Source organism: Alosa alosa, chromosome 10 (genome assembly GCF_017589495.1).
Source record: "Alosa alosa isolate M-15738 ecotype Scorff River chromosome 10, AALO_Geno_1.1, whole genome shotgun sequence".
Classification (NCBI taxonomy): domain Eukaryota; kingdom Metazoa; phylum Chordata; class Actinopteri; order Clupeiformes; family Clupeidae; genus Alosa; species Alosa alosa.
Window position 1 is genome coordinate 16,067,902 of NC_063198.1, and position 22,199 is coordinate 16,090,100.

Sequence of the window (22,199 nt, forward strand, 5' to 3'; positions counted from 1 at the left end):
ATATTCGTTGTCACTTTTTATTATATTATTTAGACATCACCTTTGGTAGTTCGAAGGTGAAGAAAACACAGTGGCAGGAAAACACAATCTGCACTCTATATATTTGACATACGTCGTCTTTGACTTTGATCAGCTTTTAACTTCCAGGGCTGCAGAATGCATAAAAAAGTGTTTACAAGACATGTTATGTCTGTTAATGTTAATGTTTATGTGTCATTACTTAAAAGAAATCATCAAAGAGACACTGCTTTTCCAATGACACACTTAATATGCACCTGCATATTTTCATTCCTGTCAGTGGGCAAGAGTAACAAAACAATTTGCTCTCCTCTTTATCCTTGTTTTTGTGTCTTTGATCTAGCAAGAGTTTCAGTTGTAGATGTAAGAGGAAAGTGCAAAGACATAATACATATTAAAACATAGTAGACAGACAATAATACAAAATGAACAGGAAGAGTTTTTATTCTTCCACTGATGTCTTTTTTAGTGGGATGCCATTAATGAAATGGATGAGTACTTCACCCCAATTCACACCTATCAAGTGTGCAACGTGATGAGTCCCAGCCAGAACAACTGGCTCCGGACCAATTGGATCCCACGCGAGGGGGCCCGACGCATCTACATCGAGATCAAGTTCACGCTGCGCGACTGCAACAGCATGCCAGGTGTGCTCGGCACCTGCAAGGAGACCTTCAACCTCTACTACTATGAGGTGGACCGCGACCTGGGCCGCTCCACCATCTGGGAGAACCAGTACGTCAAGATCGACACCATCGCCGCAGACGAGAGCTTTACTGGCGTGGACCTGGGCGTGCGGCGTCTCAAGCTCAACACCGAGGTGCGCGGTGTTGGCCCACTGACGCGACGCGGCTTCTACCTGGCCTTCCAGGACATCGGCGCCTGCATCGCCGTCGTCTCGGTGCGCGTCTACTACAAGCGCTGCCAGGGCGTGGCGCGCGGCCTGGCCATCTTTACCGACGTGGTGACCGGTGCCGACTCATCCTCACTGGTGGAGGTGCGGGGCCAGTGTGTGGACCACGCCGAGGAACGGGACACGCCCAAGATGTACTGCAGCGCCGAGGGCGAGTGGCTGGTGCCCATTGGCCGGTGCGTGTGCAGTGCTGGCTTCCAGGAGCACCGCGACGCCTGCATCGGTAAGTCCTTCTCTTTATAACACTCAGTTGACACGGAGTTGACTGACACTCAGTTAGGACCTACTATATATGTACAGAGCTACTGGCTATTTATGTTAAACCTATAGGTTTCCAGTGGACAAATCCTAGTGTGTTACACAATACTAACCTACCGGTATATCATATTACAAACTCAGCATATGTGTCACATGAGAGTCTATGAGTATATTTCCTATTCTGCACATATCATATGCATTGGGGCTTGTCAAAGATTTTCTTTAATTTTCTTATAGACGCATACATACAGTATATGTGGATTATATATTTGGGGATTTTTTTTTTTGTTTAATTTGTTTGTGTCTGCTGGAATGACCTCATTTGTGGACCCGTGCATATCTCAGGCTCTAATGGGTTACAGTAATTAAAAACAATTAATCACAGTTTGTTGATAATTAAGCTTTAGGCACTGGCTAAAAGTGTATTACAAAACAGAACACCACTCCTAGCCAATGGTCTCGCTCAGCCCACCGGGGAGGGGATGCGGGGGAGTCGCAAGTCTGAAGAGGTTGTTTTGACGGCTTATCAGCTTCCTACTCCTCACCCATCGTCGAGGTTTTCAATTATGTATGGCTGGCACAGACCGCCTGTGGATGCTCATATTTTTTTTTGCAAGTGATTGCAATTAACAATCTAAGATGCCAGAGTTTGTTTTGGTTTCTATTGTCTCAAAAGCTGGTGTTTGGGGAAAAGACGTGTGTGTTAAATTAGGTAAGTTGATGATGGCCATTGTAGGTTGTCAATAATGTATGTTGATGGCCAGGGAAACACACCTTCAGTTTTCCACTTTTAATCATACATAATGTTTGCTTTGTTACAATGTCTAATTATACTGATTTCTGATTAGAGCTGAATGTATACGGTGAGGCAGATTTTCCACAATGAATGCCTCACCATATTTGAACAACACCTCATAGCATTATTTGAGTTAATTCTTCCTCTGTATTTTCATGCTGTGTGTATGTGTGTGTGTGTGTGTGTGTGTGGGGGGGGGGTGGCATGTACAGACATAGAGTGCTCACTTTTTCTCAGTCCGTATAAAAACACACATCGGTAATTAGGTAAATAACTTTAGCACTGCACTATGCACGCTATTAGCTAGATTTCTGCTGTGATGGGGCCTTGTAGCTATGGCAGAAATTTTCACGAGTCATTTCACTCTCGTGTGAGCTCTGTCAGGGGCGATATCGCTCTGAAAGGCATCCCTATACGCCTGGATGTCTATTGTGCAACACAGGCCCATGGTTAAACGGGGGACCAGTCTTTGTGAATCCATTTAAGGATGAATGTCTGAGAAGCACACTCAGCCCTTTTAGACCAAACTGGGTCGCTGAGCTATTTCTCCCGGCGCCTGCACTTGCTCTCCAGTCACGCACATCTCCAGGACAGACACGAGCAGAGGAGGAGGGACGTGCGCGGTGGGGGGGCGGCAGGAGAGCGCGCGTCTGTGCATGGCTTGGCTTCCCTTTTCCTGACGCTTTCATAATGCCCACTCCATGGCACAAGAAGTCATCAAACAGAAGAATACAGTGGGGGGTGAAACTGGAGCACTGGTGAGCATTCCGGAAGGTTTGCGTGTCGTTGTCGAGTCTTTGTGAAAAAAGGCAGTGGGGGAAGGGTGATATCAGACCGACATCATCTGAGACAATCTTTTTGACTGCCGATCAAAACAGAGCAATAGCTTCCCATGTCAGTCCTGTCGACTCTGTTTTAGGCTTGCCTTCTACGATATGGCCGTAGGGTCTTTAGGCTAGTGAGAAAATGGAGTCAAATGTCTATTTCAGAAAGGGACAACACCACAGAATGCGTGCTTATCAGAATAGTCGTTCAGCTTGTCAACCCCACCGTTCCAACACTAGAATAACCTAGTTACAGTAGAATGTCGAAGAGGATATGGCCTATAAACAGCTTAGCAAACATAAATAATACAATCTCCATATCATTTAATTGACAGTTCCATCCTGTCTTCTGCTTGAAAACTGCAGGACCAACATAGCAAACTAGCTGTCGACGTAACACAGCTGGCGATAAAAATAACTAATTCTTTTCTCAAAGAGCTTCTTTTAGGAACCACCTGCCTGACTTGTGAGCTGTTGTTTTTTATACTTTAGGCATACACCACAACCATTTCGTAGTTTCATAGAAATTCCAAAATAAGATAAACAAGATGTGTGAACAGCATAGAGCCGTGCTCCCAGGAGCTGCACTAGCCCACACTGAGCATCTGTGTCACAGCTTGCCCTCCCGTGACCAGGGGTCAGACTTAGATGGACATAGGTCTCGCTTGTCTTCACAAGAGCTGATGAAGCAAGGACAGACATGGCCTGTGCGGTCACCATGGTGTGCTATCAAAACAAGCAACTGCCAGTGTCTCCTGCATTCAAGACAGCAATCAGCAAAGCATAACGAATCAGTGGAAACCCCTACATCACAGCCATTAGTCATTTGAGATCAAAGACATCCTGGCTATGTACTGTTAGAGGTAGGACTAGGAATTCTTTTGAAAACAAATAGACAAAATAGACAAAAATAGACAAATTGTGAGGCTTGCCAAAGAACATAAATATTGTGTCCTGATCTTCACAGTCACCTAAAAACACTTGTCATTGTAGCATTTTGTGGCTGGCATGAGCATAAACCCATCATCCCTCAAAAAGAACATGAAAAAATATAGCTGAACAACACATACCCAAACACCAAAATCTACTAACAGGAAAATATTGTGCACCAAAACACCTGGGGAAAAACAAAGACTCCGTGTTGTCACCTCTCGGCAAATCAAAGCAGACTGGGCAGGGAAGAGCTGCTGGTCACCTTGTACCTGTGGCTGTGCTGCCTCATTGCCTGAACGTATCACAGTTGAAAGTGGCACGTGACAGTTGAAAGTGAAAGAAGGTGAAAGATACTTGCTTGAATGGCTTTTGTACAGCTAACTACACAGCATAGTCATCAGACCTGGTACTGGAGAAACTGGTACTGTCTGGTCCACCTTGATGATAAATGCAGTACGGGAATCGCTGAATCTTTCAGAAGCTCAGGGACACAGCATTCTGTAAGGCTGGCATGCTGCTGAATATCTCCAGATACAGGAGCATTTTGTAGAGCACTACTTTAGAAGTCCTTGGCCATGATGTGGCAGCCTTGCAGGCACACTCCTGAAATGATCATGGACAAAACATTTGGCCACAACTTCTTTTTTCTTTTTTTGCCAACTTCTTACAATACAAAGCAGTTATGATTCAGCTAAGCCACTGAAACCAAACTAAACTTAACTTATTTCAGAATTTTTTTTTTCTAAAACGCTTACACAATACAAAGCATGTATCTTCATCATAGTCTTGATCATCATGATCAATCATTTAACACATTGCTTTTTTGACACAAGGCTACCTATCACCTGCTTAAAATGCTTTTGAGAGTCTTTGTGTGTAGTCAGACACAGCATTCAGCATGTGTGTTTGTTCTGGCAGCAGTGCCAGTGCACTCACACATCCTGGTGTCCAAGGTAGTGACTGTTCAACTCCCCACAGTCTGTCGTGGCACAGGACACAGGGTCCTGTCATCTGCTCAATGAGCAGGCTTCAGTTACTGCCTGGGCCATTTTGTGTGTGAGAACACTCCCCTGTCTCCCTTGCATTCTAACACTTTATAATAACTACACACAATTTATCGTTTATTAAGCCAGATTAGTCAGATTTTTTTTTTTTTTTCTTTTTCGCATGTCCAAATTTCCGTCAAGGATTCCTGGGACACTTTAAGACCGGGGTACACGAAACTTGGTGGGCATGTAACCCCACATGGATAGCATGGAACCTCCTGTTTTTGTTTTGATCTGTAGCCCCCCCGAGAACCGTAGGGTTTAGGAGGACCATTTTTTTTGTATGTTTGCCTCCAGGGGTCATGTAAACCCATTCCATATGCCCACATGTGCATAAACAGATACACACGCACACACATACATTCACAGTAATCCTACGTATGACACATACTCACACAGTAGACATACGCATGCATGCACATGCACACACATAGGCACATAAACAGGCAAACACACACATGCACACACACACACCCACACATAAACATAAACATGTACACGCACACATGCACACAATTCAAGAATTTCTCAGAATTATGAACAGGCAAGATGGGGGTGGGGTTGTATAAAATGTATATTACATGTGAAATCTATGAACTAATCATGTTTTGGTACTTGTCTAGCAGATACCAGTGAGAATTGAGTGTGCATAATGCAATTCAGTGAGACAGTTAGAATCATATATATGCCTTTCAGCGTGACTTATTTTTGTGGAAAACATGTGCTGGACTGGGCGGCGGTCATATTTTGTACCGCTCTGCGGTACATCTAGTTAGTAAATGGTTTGTTCATCATTAGTAATTTCTTGTTCATACATAATTTATCATCAGTAAAGCATTTGTTCACACAGTTATAAATGGTTTGTTCATAGTAAATAAGCCTATCCAAAAAATATGTTTGTAAGTACATGATTTTTACTTAATAAATAATGAAACAACCACTTATAAATGAAATAATTTTCCCATTATAAACCAGTTGCAAACTATTACAAAATGCTTTGTTCATCATTTGTAAAGCATTGCTCCTATGTTAATTCTCATAAATAAAGTATTTGTACACACACTTATAAATGGTTTGTTTATAATAAGCCTATATCTAAAATATGTTTATAAACTATTTTGTTGATGAAGTAATATTTCCATTTTTTAACACATACACATGCACTAATGATTAGTTAGGGTGAGGATACATATTTTATAAACCACTTCCTAATACTATAAATCATGATTAACTCAGGAGTTACAAGTGGTTAGTTAATGATATTTTGTGAGCTTATCTAAAGTGAGGACTTTCTCTGCCTTGCAACACATTTTCCAATGAGTTGTAAAGATTATATTCACACTTACTCATTTAGCAGACAAGCGACGTACACATGTCAATTAAATTGAAGGCAATTGACACAACAGTTAAAGCCAGGAATTGAACCCCCAACTTTTCAGACTACTGCATGCTAGTCCAGCTCCTTATCCACTACACTACCTTGGCACAGATGGAAACACCTACAACTATGCAAGAGTTTCTGTTTTCTTCTACTACACGCTGTTAAGCATTTATTAAACATCTGTAAACTATTATAAAAAACTGTATTCTTCATTTGTAAAGCATTATTCCTACATTAATTCTCATCTGTAAATCATGTTTACACACAGTTAAAAATCGCATATCTATATTATATTTGTGAATTGACTGTTGTAATACCGGGCAGAGGTAGTGTAGTGGATAAGGAGCCGGGTTAGCATGAAGTAACCCATAAGTTGGGGGATCAAACCCAAATGAGGCCTTGCCCTTTAATTTCATTGACATGTGTAAGTCGCTTTGGGTGAAAGGGTCTGCTAAATGAATAAATGCAAATGTAAACTTTATAACTCATTTGTAAATGTGTTGCAAGGCATACAATGTCCTCACTTTAGATGAGCTCACAAAATATCATTAACTAACCACTTGTAACTCCTGAGTTAATCATGAATTACAGTATTAAGAAGTGGTTTATAAAATAAGTATCCTCACCCTAACTAATCATTAGTGCATGTGCATGTAACAACTGTTAAATAATGTATAATAATATAATGTATAAACATATTTTAGATATAGGCGTATTTACTATAAACAAACCATTTATAACTATGTGAATAAATGCTTTACTAAGGATAATTTATGTATGAACAATAAATTACTGATGATGAACAAACCATTAACTAATAAGTAAAAAAGGCTTAATAAATAATGAATTTTGTGTAGTTATTATAAAGTGTTACCACTTGGATAGAATAATTATTGCCTGTTAGTGTCATAGAAAATAAAATAGGGACTCTAAAAGCTTTATTTATTTTTCTTTATCTGGCAAGACAAAAAAAACCTGTCGGGAGGAAACCGTTCTTGCCTGTGTAATTTAAACTGAAAGCTGAGCAAAACAGTCTGGACACATATCACCGTTGATAAGACACCTGACGTGGCAGCTGAGAGGCTCGAGCACTCTGAGTGTTGGCATTCTGCTGGTCACCCTGCCAGGCCAACAAGGGTAGAGTAGAAAGGCCCTCAACAAGTGGCCTAACACAACCCCAGAGGCAAAAAAGCGTCTGGGCTTACAGAGAGATGGCCAGGATAGATGAGATGTTTGGAACTTTATGAAGTGATGAGACTCTATGATGAGATGGGAGTCATCTCATTTCAACTGTCCTAAAAGGGTTGTAGAAAAAGACATGGAGGACCTGTAAGAGGATGAACTGATATGATGATTGGGTGTACATCACTCTATAAAGGCTGAGTAAAACTATAAGAGAGTTTGTGCAAGGCATGTGTGTGGTGTATGTTGGAAAGTCCATACAATCCAACTTGTCACATAAAACTCTCTTAGACTAGCTATCATGCCTCACATATATGCTGTTATTCTCACCTGGTCACACAGTAATAATCTAACTGTTACAGTGAGTGACAGTTTGATTGAGTGGTTTGAGTGTGTGGTGGACAAAGAACAGTGTGTGTTTGATATTGTGTTAAAGAGGCATGACATTGAATTTTAAATGAAAAGTATGGCAATGCTACCAAAAGCACAAGAAAAAAGTTATAGAAGCCTGTTGGGTCCAGTGGTTATTTGAGCTACTCATACAGGCTTTAGAGAGTGCCTGCTTTCAACATTATTTCTTACCTGAGGTCAAGATAATTCATTTACATCTTTTCATATACTGATCCATTTGAACATCTTAATTTTCTGGCCTCCGTAGAATATAGCCAACAGGAAAAATGTTTTCATTTACAGTGTAGTAATTGACTGATTTGAAGCGGATCTGGCTAAGCCTGTGAAATAAGGTGCAAATTGAAGTTCAGAAAATACATGATGTAGAAGCAGTTGCCCATGTCTTTGAATTCAAACATTTCTAAAATGATTACAGGACACCTATAATTATTCTGTCGAAGTGGCAATTTCTTATTTGTGGAAATATAATACGCTGTAAATATATTCAAGGGTGTTTTATGCAATTAATGTGAAGGGTTTAAATGAAACAATTTTTGTACAAACAAACATAATTGTGCGTACCCACATGCATGCACCTGCACACCCACACATACTGTATATACTACATCCCTTGACAAATAGTCATCATGTACAAAACAAAAATGCATATCTGTTAATGCATATTTATCCTAAGTTAGGTGTTTGGATGAAGAAATTGAACATATACCACATGTTTTGTACAAGCAACTTTGTGAAAATGCATGTTTTGGTACTGAGGCAGTTGGCCACAGGTGAGACACCTTCCACACACATGCAGCTGTACCTTGCGGGCAGGCGTGACACTGGGGTGGCCGAACATCCGTAATTACCCAGGAGTGTCTGTCAGTGGGCTCTCTCAGGGGGCTCCTCTGATCCCAAACCAGAGCTCCACAAACTCTGCTATGATGTTCCCAGGAAGTTAAGGTCTGCTTTGAATTTTGAGGCTACAGTACCTTTCTTGTTGTTGCTTTGTGACTAATTATTTGAAGACACCATCTGTGCTGACTGCATTACTGAATGTGTGGCCATGGAATGTGGTAAATTCTAAAATGCATTCATTCATGTTGTTTACTAGGAAAAACTGACTCATGTTTAAACTTACACAGTTTATATGGTAGTTCACCAACGGTGAATTATATAATAATAATAATAATAATAATAATAATAATAATGATAATAATAATAATAATAGGAGGCGAAGATGTTTTGAAGATTGTAGAATATTTATTAGAATGATTTTCAAATTCCTGACAGTTATTTGCATTCCCATCACTATAATAGTTTAATAGAGAACTTCATAAGAGTTTGCTTCCAAGGAGATTAGACAAAAGAAATGCCCCTCAGTTATCCTTATTGTTCAATCCAAAACAGACCAAAACAAACAACCCTGATCGGCAACCCTGATATTGCCTGTTGAAATTCAGGGATTGAAGAGGGAGGGAGAGAAGGTGAGGAGAGAGGGAGGAGGGGAGGACTAATTAGCCCTCTTTGTGTCCTGGGCTCGGGCCTTATTGTGCAAAGGCATGGCAAGGTTTTTTCTGCCTTTCTCTTTTTTTATTATCCCGGCCAGCATATTACAGTGGGATTAAGCTGAAGGCTTTCGGATAGGCCTTATTAAAGCTCGTCTCCCGCAAACTGTGCCATTGTGACTAACCGCATGGTTTTAATCTGTGAGACCCACGCCACCAGCCAGCTAAACAGGCCAGAGATGGAGAGACTTGGGGGTTTGTGTGTGATGGTGGTGGAGGAGGAAGAGGAGGGGGCGCCTCTTTCGATAAAGGAATGAATCGTATCTCATCCAGACGGGACTGCATCATGTCAGTCAAATCCGACCCCCTCCTTCCCCTCGCCATCGATTGTGTGCTTCATATCTCCCTGAAAGGTATTGTGAGATAGTCTTTAGAATCGCCACCGCAGAGCTTCACCGGTCATTCAGCATGCAGTCTGGTTTATTAATGTCCGTGTGAATGCGCCGCTGTGTCGGGAGCCCCGGGTGTCCAGCCGGCGTTTTTACCCAGCTATTTTAATGGATGTCAGGAGAGCGGCGCTAATGAAGGGCAAGTCCTTAGCATGGTCAACACCACCAAAGGTGCTCTGAGCGAGCGTGCGGCTGGACTGGGCTGCCCACCATCATACATAGGCAGCAAAGATGGGAGTAAAAAAAAAAAGAAAATCTGAGATAAACAAACCCGCACTCACACTCACTGTGCCTGAGCAAATATATTCACGTCCTCGGGCGGTTCGAGTCAGACATGTGGTGTGTGTGTGTGTGTGTGTGTGTGTGTGTGTGTGTGTGTGTGTGTGTGTGTGGCTATATGAGTGTGTGTGTGTGTATGGCTATATGAGTGTGTGTGTGTGTGTGTGTGTGTGTGTGTGTGTGTGTATGGCTATATGAGTGTGTGTGTGTGTGTGTGTGTGTGTGTGTGTGTGTGTGTGTGTGTGTGTGTGCAGGTTATTGCCTGATGTGGCGGTGGATGGCTCCATCTTTTGTTTTCCGCCGAAGCCTTTTGCACAAAACGAGCCGTCTGTCTGGCTGCCGCTCCCTCACTCTCTCCTAACACAGATCAATTAGACACGCTCAGATAGGTGACAGCAATTCAATCAAATAATTAACAGCCGTTTAATGCTCATTAACAGAGATGCATTGGGCCCATTTGATGTTTCATTACAAGATAGTTTCAAAGGAAAACACTCATGAATGTGTGTCGCTCTGTGTTTGTGTCAGTTTTGCCTCCTGCGCTATTAATAAAAATAGACTAGCACAACAAACCAGACTGACTTTTCTTCTTTGATAAACATGGCATGACCTTTTGCACAAAATATTTCACTTTCATATCTAGATAAAGATATTTTAAATGGTATTGCTACATTATCTGCTTGGTACAGTATCCGTGTGTGTCTGTCTGTCTGTCTGTGTCTCTCTTGCTGTCTGTGTGTGTGTGTGTGTGTGTGTTTGTGTTTGTGTGTGTGACACACACACACACACACACACACACACACACACACACACACACACACACACACACACAGACAGCAAGAGAGACACAGACAGACAGAGGAGACAGACAGACAGAGAAAGAGAGAGTGACAGGCAGACCGATAGACAGACACATAGAGAGACAGTCAGACAAAGAGAGAGAGAGGGACAGGCAGTTAGACAGACAGACAGACAGAGAGAGAGAGACAGAGTAAACAGTGCACATCACTCAGTCTACTGCTCAGTCAATTCAACGGTATGCATTTTAGAATGCAAAAAGAGGTGTCACAGAGTCAACTGAATGAACTGCTAGCCCCAATCTCAAGTTAATTTCTCCTCAAGGACAACAATTACTTTCAGTGCGGTTCATCCAGCCACCATCTATCAGCCACTTACTCTTGCCCCCACAAATAGCTCTTCTATAAATTCATTTGTTAGAAAGGTTCCTTTTCATTTATGCTGTCCAAAGTTCAAAGACTTTTGCAAACAGTTTGACAAAGGTAAATAGCTATAAACATAAGGAATTTAAAACGGGATAGAGACATTAAAGCTATCATTATCCAATAAATGTTGATGACAATTTAAAGTAATCAACAAAATAGATACATAAACGATTGATTATATAACAATAAATATATACAAATATGTAAAGACTGGAGACCAATCTGTCATAGTTCAAATGATGTCAGTAGAATATTGACTCATATTTTGTTTCGATGCCAAGGAATTGTTCTGGGAAAACTTTACAACAGCCTTCAACAAAGCTTTTGAGCACCTATTTTTTAAGCAGTTGGCATGAACAGATGGTCAGTGTATTGCATAATAAAAATGCAATAATGCAATATTGTATGATAATACTGTAAAATTACCTGCTAATTATGATCCATTAGCATACAGTTCTCCTCTAAGATCATGTCTGTTTTGAATGCACACACTGTACCATATCATATTGTGTCAGCTAAACTGAATTCTATTCATCTTCCAAAAATAATCAATTATTTTGATAATGTACTTGATTTTATTGTACTTTATTATCAATTTTATATGAGTATTTTTTACTTTATATTTCTTCCCACAGCGTACTGTGCCTTGCACGGTTGCACCAAATTCCAACCTTCCTTTCAATCTGAATTTACTTCTGGTCATTTAGATATAAAGATCAATTTGACATAGTGAGCAATGAGGATTATAAATATGTTTTTTAATCTTCCTTAAAATGTCAGAGGATAAATAAATAAAAACATTGAATTGAAGAGAACAGAAGAGAAAATACATTTGAAACCCATTTCCTCTGGTTCTGGAGGTATGGCAGCAGTACTACCTGCCTGGAACTGTCTTTGTTTCGATAGCAGTTAAGACCCTGTGGGTGATAATCAAAAGGTCAAGTCTGAACCGGTGCATCGGGGGAATTCGATTTTCAAACGGGCCCCAGCTCAGTCACAGATCTTCTTCCTGCATTACCACGGTGGGGTTCCACTTGTTGCCCACTGGGGAGTAACAGTCCTTTGGTATCACTGCACTTATCATGCCCATGCGACTCCACATTACAGATGGTGTCAGTCACAGCTCCTATCAGCCTGTGGAACAGCTCTGCCCGGGGAGAGATTAGCTGGCTGCAAATGTCACCGACCCCTCTTAATGTCACTCTTTAACGGAGGGGTCCGTTGCGTTTGGCGTCGCAGCCATTTGCAATTTGTTCCTTCGTTTTCATCTCACATTATTTCTCGGTGTTTAGGATGAAAAGAGAGTTTAATATCTCCCTTTGTGTCTGGATTTCCACTGGATTATTTTCATGCAAGCGTATATTTTGCTCCTGAAATTCCCAGTCACGCATGCACACCGTTTTAAACACAATCTCTTCAAGGCTTATGTTGCATCTACTAAACTTCTTTTTGATATATTTGGGGATTGTATGCCATTTACTACTGCTCTTTGACCTCAGTCATACAAATCAAGAAAAGCTACAAATACCTCTATTCTGGCCCAGCTAAACACTGTGTCCAAAGAGTCCCCAGCACAGTATGGGGCAGGTGCAAAAGCATCCTTAAGTAAGTTGTAGCCCCCATAGCCAACTGAGGGCCATGGCAGCCGTTTACAGGACACATGTACAGGAGGCCCGTGATGGAGTGTCCCATTTCCAGCTATGATTCCGCCGACAGAGCCATTCATCACTCAGACAATCCTCTCAACTCGTTAGCAGCTGTTGTGTGTTTGGTCCCCGTAGAGGTACACACGTTTGTATTTGTGTTAGTCTGAGTTTGTATTGTCAGGGAGAGAGAAGAGAGAGAGAGCGAGAGCGAGAGCTGATATATTTTCCTGAATGTTTTACTAAACGCCGACAGGCCTCAGTCCTTCACCCATCGAAAGTGTTGTGCCTGCAACAATAAGTGAAGGCTCCATTCCTCTATTTCAATGCAAATGTGAATGTCCACAAGGGACAAAAGATAGAGGCGCTTAGGTTTACAAAATTGTTGCTTAGGTTTTGCATGTGGGATGGATTCCTGCTGTCTTTCACAAACAAAATGGGGAAGGAGGAGTTCAGACAACAGACCCGTGTAAAAAAGCGAATTCCTCACCGAGTCTATGAAAGTCATAATCAGAAGCAACAAATTACACAAGCACATGTGATTGGAGACTCCTAAGGTAGATGAACTCAGATCTAGTTTTTAGTTCTGATCTGTTTGTTTAAATTGTCATTTAGATGCACCTTAAAAATAGGAGCACTATTTTTTTTTCTAGATCTATGGACTGCACACGGCTTGGGAAACGACACCCACATAACAAGCTGCTCTTTTTTTAATCCTGTCACGTGGGGACAAATAATTTCCTCACACAGGCCGTTTTTAACTCCTCTGTTTATTTATTTATTTTGCCTTATTTATTTATCCATTTACACCAAAAGTAAAATCAAGGTCAGCACACATTGGCTGCAAATATTCATTAAAATTCATTGTAATGCAAATTCCCCTGCCTTGGGAGGCAAGGCACTGACAGGTGCTGACAATCCAAACAATGCGCCGACTTGGGCAAACCTGAGGGCCTGATGCTGGCGGAGTAAACACAGCCGAATAAAACAGTTTGAGGGCATTTAGTGCTCCCTTCTTCACCTCTCTCTCTCTCTCTCTCTCTCTTTCTCTTTCTCTACTTCTTTCTTTCACTCACTCACCAACTCACTGACTTAAGGAGAAAACTGTTGTAGTCAGTGACTTACAGTAAAAGATGGTGGGCATTCTGTGCAAAGGGGTTATTGATCTCAAACTCTCAAATGATATGACAAAATAGAATGATAAAGGAAAGTGTATGTCTTCCTCTTCCCTCATGCCCCTTCGTTAAACTGACGTTGACAGGAAAAGTGAGGCTAAGTGGCGACCTGTCAAAAATGTTGTTTAAATGAGGAATGCAGCTCTAGCAGTCATAATGAGACAAGCAGCAATCAAAATATAAACAACGTTTACCACACACTCATCTTCTTTTTTAAAGCGGTTTATCATTGTTTTGTCTGCACCTGATCTCGCTACAGTAGCTGCTAGTAAGCTGTCAAAAACTTCAAAGACAGAGAGATAGAGCTTCGACTGATGTTTATCATGACCTCCTTTTCAACTCTGGAGCTGCAGAGAAATAGAGAGAAAAAATAAAAAGAATACATCAAGGGATGCAGGGATTAATGGAATGAAAAAGGCAGAAAAACAGAGAGGGATTAATATTGCACATACAGCATAGTCTCCATGGCCTCAAGGGATCCTCCGACAGAAAGAGAGAAGATATCGCCGCTAATCCCCAGCGAACTTTGGCAGAAAAAAAAAATATTTCATGCCATTTGCACACTTTATGACAGACTACCTGAATGATGAATTTGATATCTAAGGTCATGTAAGCATGTAAATAAGGGATAAGTAATGTACAACCCTGACATGAATTGGACCCCAACAGATTGACTGTACAATGTAACTAATTGATTTGAAATTATTTATTTATGAAATTATCAAAATTCTGTCATAACTGTGGCAGACATAATGCTGCATGGCCAATTAGAATCAAGTTGTACTCAGTGCTTTGTAAACACATGAATACATTGTGGTTGAGTTTTCAAAATGGGTTGCAGATATGAGACATTGTCCTGAGGCACTGAGGCCATGGTGGACAATAGCAGTGCGATATCAGTGTATCAGTGTCACGTTTGAATTGTGACAGAGATGTGATAAATGCTCCCTTATCTCTTCTTGTCCAGCGTGTGAAGTGGGCTACTACAAACCCACAGCAGGGGACCAGCAGTGTGAGAAGTGCCCGCTCCATAGCCACTCAGAGACCAGAGCTGCCCTCACCTGCCCTTGCGATGCCAACTACTACCGAGCCACCTCTGATCCTCCCGCAACTCCCTGTACAAGTTGGTGAACACGCAAACACACATTTACACCTTCACGTGTGGCCAGTGACTAATGTGTTAATGAGCGGCATGATTTTGTGTTGTTATTAATTAAGTCGTTACAAATGTGCTGCTTACTACTAATTATCTGTTTGCTGGAAAACACTAAATAAGCCACCATTTTTTTTGTCTGAGTAGTCAGCAAATTTCCTTTGTCAGCTCCTTCTCCTCGTGTTAAAATTACTGTTAACATTTTTCTACTGAATGTTTTTCCCCAGGACCCCCGACTGCACCCATAAATGTGATCTCATCAGTGAACGGCACCTCGGTGAGCTTGGAGTGGGGCTCCCCAGTTGATAGCGGCGGCCGCAGTGACGTCATCTACAACGTGTCGTGCCAGCGCTGCGCGCAGGACTGGAGCCAGTGCGCGGACTGCAGCACCGGGGCCGGCGTGTCGGGCAGTGCCGCCGCCATGGGGCCTGGGGCGGGGCTGGGGGTGAGCAGCACAGGTGGGAACGTGGTGAAGCTGGGTGGAGGTGCGGGGGTAGTGGCTCGCACTGGGGCGCCGCTCATCCGCTTCATACCGCAGCAGATGGGCCTCACCGACACGCTGGTGACGGTGCTCAACCTGGCGGCGCATGCCAACTACACCTTCCGCATCCACTCGCTGAATGGGGTGTCGCGCCTGAGCAATGAGCCACCGCAGTTCACCACCGCCAATATCACCACAAACCAGGCAGGTAAGGAATGTCTCAATTACTACGTCATTAGGTGTCAACGCCTATCACCGCAAACTAAAACAGTGGGGTAGCACAGTGATTTGTAATAGTCCCCACTATAAAATGAATATGATAGCTGCACTCAGACATCTGTAAATGTTCATGGACATGAATGCGCCAACATACTGACTCACTTGCCACTCACATCAGCACTGAAATTTTTGACTGACAATCATTTGATTGATAATGAACTTTATTGAGCAGCACAGACAAAAATAAAACTGAATCGTAATATACACGGCGGCAAAAGCGTTGGTGGGGCAGTGGTGTGCGAGGTTGTATTGAAAAACAACGGAATAGAATGGAATCAAATGTCAAAAGCAAAGTGTACCACACGTATGTCGGCGCTTACGCGTGGAGGCCTTACGACTTTAACATTCTCTCTTTCATCACGATGCAATAGTGCAGTGGCAGTTCCGTTTTATAGCATGTCTATTTCCTTTCTTCAGCTCCATCCCAGGTACTTGCCATTCGACAAGAGAACGCTAGTCAGAACAGTGTCACCCTGCTCTGGCAAGAACCTGACCAACCCAATGGCGTAATACTTGAGTATGATATCAAGTACTACGAAAAGGTTAGATCTTTGTGTATGATGTCAGATAATACTTTACACACTCTTCTGTTTGCATGCAGTTATCTTCAGTTGTTCAGTGTACATTCTGAAATGGGTTTCGTATAATGGTCATTGGTATTTCTAATAATCATAATTAGCATATTAATGTTAACATCACTCATCATATGGAATCTTGTCATTAGTTTTGGGACACCTTTATTGTCATAATAAAAGCACTGTTGAAAAACAGTGTGGATGAATGTGGAAGAAAAACAAAAATCCCAGTGCAGGAGACATTGTAAGGTGTTTATTTTGTTAACAAACACTTGCTTTAGATGTCTCCACTTCAGTGGGAGAGTTCATGGCAGTAGTTAATTGAGAGGAAATAGCCAACAATTGCCACAGTCTAACTGATTATTGACCAGTGACAATGACATCAAACAAGCGGAGGGAGCCAATGGCAAATGGCAGAAGTGAAGTTAATTGCTGCTCTAGCTGAGAGCTCTCCTGGATAATGGGGCAAAAGTGGTCTCAGCTGGGCCACAGGAATTAGCAAACAGCACCCGCTTGACAAGGTAGCTATGCAAATAAGATTTACATGTAATTCCCCTTTTCACCAACCCAAGCCGTGTAGTCCAGGGAAGTCCCCGGAGGATGCTGAATTAGTGGCACCCATTTAACGTGTCCATGACAGATAAACTGAGGTTGTCAGCTCCATGGGGACAAACAGCCAGCCTCACATACACTTAAGCAGTACGTCTGTGCAGAGAAGGCAGGGTCATTGGAGAGCGGGATTTATGAGACTGTAGACTGTAGCATGCAGCTTCATTGTAGCTCTGATGAATTTATTTCATCTGTTAGCGCCCCAAGTTAGCATGCATACATGATGGGTTGGTAAAATAGGAGTCTGCAGTTTATGCAGAAATAGACCTGGATTTCACCTGGGGAGTGTTTGCACATGTCCTTGCCAGAGTGTTATTTTGAGGTCTTAGTGCTGGGAATGTTCTGGCTAGGCTAGTTTAACAAAGTTCACCTATATGGTATGACAATTTCACTGCAATTTCAAGCCAAAAATACATCTCAAACCTGAATTTGGATATTTGACACTTCCAGCAGTGTTACTAACTTTGGGCTGTTTTTATTTAGGAAAATGAGCTTCAGAGCTACTCGACAGTCAAGTCCAAGAACACCAGCGCAAAGGTGTCGGGGCTGAAGCCTGGCACACGCTACGTCTTTCAGGTGCGAGCCAGGACCTCAGCAGGTTGCGGCCGCTTCAGCCAATCGGTGGAGGTCCAGACGGGCAAAGCTGGTGAGAGCGAGCCGCAGGTTCTGTAAACCTGTTGTTGCGCCTATCAGGTGCTAAGTGTCCTCCACATGAATTCACACATCCAGAAAACCACAATAAATGGTCACTGGGAAAATTATAAATGGTTGGAAGGTGAATACATGTTTAAAAAAGCATATCACAGAGGGAAATAGATCAAGTGTTCCATATTTTTTTAACACAGGGGGAACATGATTATTTCTCCTGTCAATCACCTGACTTCCTTTACACACATCACAAGAGGTCACCCTGTCACAAATCCTACCTTTTTCTGCTAAACTCGAGCCAGTTCAAAGCAGAAGTATTTTCAGTGAGTGACAAGGACATTTACATCCCCACTTATTGGACGTTTGGGAAGATGGAGGGAGACAGCAGACAACCAGTTTCTGAAGTTTCTATGTGTAAAACAGAATAATACAAACAAATGTTTGTTTTGTTTTCTTTTTTTCTGAACAGTCCCTTTACGCTACGACACAATGACAATCATCTGGATCTGCCTGGCACTAGTAATCGGCCTAATCACCTTCCTGGCTATTGTCATCTGCAGAAAACGGCAAGAGGAGTACTTTGACTTATCCACTTTTACCGTGTATCCTCTATTCTCACATTTGTTTGGTTTGGTATTCATTTCTAAAGGCTCTGCCCATCTGCATTTTTTTCCATCCAAAGCAAACTTTTGTTTTCCATTTAAAATACTCTTATTTTATAATTTTAGTGCATGAAGGGTGTTTTGTATCACAGTATATCAAAGGCACATCTGCCTCAGTGATTTTCATATGCTCACCCGTGGTGTATGAACATTGATGTTATGCTGTTATATTTAGTTGGATAGCTTTAAAATATTTTTTTTAAAATAGTTATGGAATAGCATCACTCTCCAATTATGAACAGTTGATATGGTCTTCTGACACTTCAGTCAACTCCTTGAGATGATTGTAGTTGTAGGAAACCCAAATTAATATTCTATGTATATGGGATGAAAAATACATCCAAAAACTATTGACTAATTATGTCTACTTTATATTCCTGTCATGATTCATGGAGATGTTTTGTTACTTTAATCTATAACTTTTGTGTTTTGAGTTATGTGTTGGCTCATGTGATTCACCAGATGGTTAGCTTTTGCTTTATAATAAAATTAAATTGATATAGAACTATTAACAATGCAAATGTTCACAGTTGTCCTTAAGCATCCTCTTTTTGATGTCTGCAACTTATATCTCCATAAGACCATGTGGGATAATTAGATTTATTTAGCTCAGTTCCTATTGACTTCAGTTTTTTTTTTTTTTTTAACTGGGAATTATCTTTAGGGAAGGGTAGAGACACTGAGCTAAGAAGGCTGTCCTCATATGACTTAAAAGCATTCAAAAGATTTCAGTATCTGAACATCCTAGGGTGATTAAAGTTCTTGGGTTTAATTAATTATCATAATCTAGGGTAACTTTTTCCCTATATTGTAGCCAAGCACTGTATATTTTGTTTCAGAAACATTATATCGACACACAACTCTGCTTGTTTGGTCCTTAACGGTTGGTTCTGTTGCTTGTGTAATGCAGACACTGCGGTTATAGCAAGGCCTTCCAAGACTCTGACGAAGAGAAGATGCACTACCAAAATGGCCACGGTAGATTTATATCCTTTTTTTTAAGTGACTTCAGTATTTCTAAACCACGGACACCTCATATTTCTCTCATTTCGGTGTTATTGAAACAGCTGGTCTCTGCCTGTGTGTTTTTGTGATTCTGACTTTGATGTTTTTTTTTGTCTTATCCTGCAATATGTGACCAAATGCTAATTCTATTTATTTTAGTCTCATTTCCTGAAGCCAGGTTCTATATTGATCCCCACACGTACGAGGACCCATGCCAGGCAGTACATGAGTTTGCCAGAGAAATTGAAGCCTCCAGGATCAAAATTGAGAAAATCATAGGCTCAGGTACAGAGCATCTTGAATGCAAACAACACTGAAAATGAGCTGCCTTATCACAGCCGCCATTAACTGTGTCTAATATTTCCATTTCAAACTTTAGTTGGAATGTGCCAAGAGGCATCATCATATCTTGTAACCCTTGGCAAAAGCAAAACCAGTCATTGCACGCTTGAAGTTTTGGAACTTACACTTTGAAACTGCCTTTCAGGGGAATTTGGTGAGGTGTGTTATGGACGCATGAAGCTCCCGGGAAAGAGAGACATCCCTGTGGCCTTGAAGACACTGAAAGCAGGCTACAGTGAGAAGCAGAGGAGAGATTTCCTCAGTGAGGCCAGCATCATGGCACAGTTTGACCATCCCAACGTCATTCGGCTGGAAGGAGTGGTCACACACAGTAAGACTTGCTTGGTTTTATTTTAGGCGCTCACAGGAGCAATAGGACTGGTGCTACAACATATTTGCACCATGTGAACTTTGTTGTTAGGGAGGATGGTATGTTGGGGAATACAGGCACGTCTCAAAAAATTGAATATCATGGAACAATTAATTTTTTTCACGTAATTTATTTAAAAAAATGGAAACTTTAATATAATCTAGATTCATTACACATACAGTAAAATATTTCAAACCTTTTTTTTTTTTTTTAAATCTTGATTATTCCGTTACATGTGCATTTACATGGAAATCCAGAAATCTCAAAATATTACAATAAAGAATTTATGATACAGAAATGTCAACCTGAGATGAGCTCTAATCAGCTAATTAAGTCACCACCAAAACACCAGCAATGGTTTCCTGAGGCTTTAATCTCTCAGTCTGTGCACAGTATTACATTTTTTTTAGATGCACCTCTATGTGTGCAGAGGTTACATTTGTTACCTGTGAAACAATACTGTACATTCTGAAGGACAGAAAATGATTGGCGGTCATAATCTGCTGCCTATTGTGTTAGTAGAAAGTATGAAAAAAGTATTATGAAAAGTCACAAGTTTACAACCTTACACTCCTGTTTCTGTGAACAAATGAACATATAGATGAATGAATTAATACATCCATTTTAGAGAACACTGAACCACAATGGGAGGTATACAATTCAGTTGAAGTAATGTTTTTGTAGTTTTGTAGTAGCATGGATTTGCTGAGTGCATAAGTGTACTTGATAAATGAACACCTACCTCAACCTAACACTGAAAGTAAACAAATTCTTTTAAACAAATTCATATTCCAGTTGTCTCAATAATTATGACCTCTGGCATGATTTTTTTAAGTATACATTTCAGACTGGAGCATGGAGGCAGACACATTAATTTACCCAACTCAATGCTTTTCTTCTGCTAATCATGTCTCCACTGTTATCCTTAGGCAAACCAGTGATGATAATCACAGAGTACATGGAAAATGGATCATTGGACTCTTTCCTTAGGGTGAGTTCGGTCTGAGATGAAAAGCACACAATGGGTTTCATTAATGGGATGAAATGCATGTGTTTAGTTAGCAAACAGAGTACTAGTGAACAAAATATCACTGAAAAATTGCATTATTATAAAAGTATTCCATGTGTGTATATATTAATTAGCTAAGAATAAAGGAATGGCATTGTTGATTTAACTAATTCATGAAGGTCTTCCCAGTTCAAGAAGTGAACATGTAGAATGTTGTAACAAATATTCCAAAAACATGTTCTGACCTTATCCACAGCATGTACCAATACAAGGTGATGCAAATGGAATTGCATGCACTATTTAATTTAATTCTGTTTCGATTATACATGTTCAAGGGCACTGGGTACCAGACAAAGGCATTTTCTGAAGAATAATGCACAAAGAACCCTATCCCCATCCCCAAATGCAAGCCTAGTGTTGGGTTAAAGCCTCAAACACAGTACTTTAAAGGACACTTCAGTGGGAAAACCTCATTGATCCACTACAACAATGGTTCAAGCGGTGTTAGCATCAGTTCTTCCTCAAAAGCTCATGACCCAAGGTCATGACCTTGTCCTTGCATTGACTCAAGACTTCACAAAAACACCTTTGGATGCCATTAAATCATCTGCTGATGAGTTTTCAGATGACCTTTGTCAACAATGCTTAACACGGAATGTTTGTTTTGCCTTTTTAAATGCAGCGGCACGACGGCCAGTTTACTATCATACAACTCGTCGGTCTTCTTCGGGGTATCGCGGCTGGGATGACATACCTGGCTGACCTTGGGTTCGTCCACAGAGACCTGGCTGCACGCAACATACTGGTCAACAGCAACCTGGTGTGTAAAGTGTCAGACTTTGGACTTTCTCGCGTTTTGGAGGATGACCCAGATGCAGCTTATACTACAAGTGTAAGTTTATATGGACCCATGCCAACATCCATCTGACAAAGTCGGAAAAGTTTTATACATATAAAAATTTTCCGACTTTGTCATATTTGAACCCTCTCTTTGAATTGGACCATGGTCTGATAACAGGAAATTCAGTCACAGATAGCGTTTTTGCAC

The 22,199-nt window shown here is 41.2% G+C and overlaps 1 protein-coding gene across 2 annotated transcripts in view; it reads left to right on the forward strand.

The window, feature by feature from the left end:
• Window positions 1-22,199, forward strand: part of epha8 (eph receptor A8) — a 66,238-nt gene that overhangs the window by 42,152 nt on the left and 1,887 nt on the right. The window contains exons 3-13 of one of the 2 annotated variants that reach the window (XM_048254929.1): window positions 488-1,154; window positions 14,986-15,141; window positions 15,399-15,860; window positions 16,349-16,473; window positions 17,599-17,761; window positions 18,233-18,365; window positions 19,336-19,403; window positions 19,590-19,715; window positions 19,918-20,103; window positions 21,072-21,133; window positions 21,834-22,043. In XM_048254929.1, the coding sequence (XP_048110886.1) occupies window positions 488-1,154; window positions 14,986-15,141; window positions 15,399-15,860; window positions 16,349-16,473; window positions 17,599-17,761; window positions 18,233-18,365; window positions 19,336-19,403; window positions 19,590-19,715; window positions 19,918-20,103; window positions 21,072-21,133; window positions 21,834-22,043 (2,358 nt within the window). The remainder of the gene's footprint in view (window positions 1-487; window positions 1,155-14,985; window positions 15,142-15,398; window positions 15,861-16,348; window positions 16,474-17,598; window positions 17,762-18,232; window positions 18,366-19,335; window positions 19,404-19,589; window positions 19,716-19,917; window positions 20,104-21,071; window positions 21,134-21,833; window positions 22,044-22,199) is intronic. The other variant, XM_048254930.1, reaches the window with a different exon arrangement.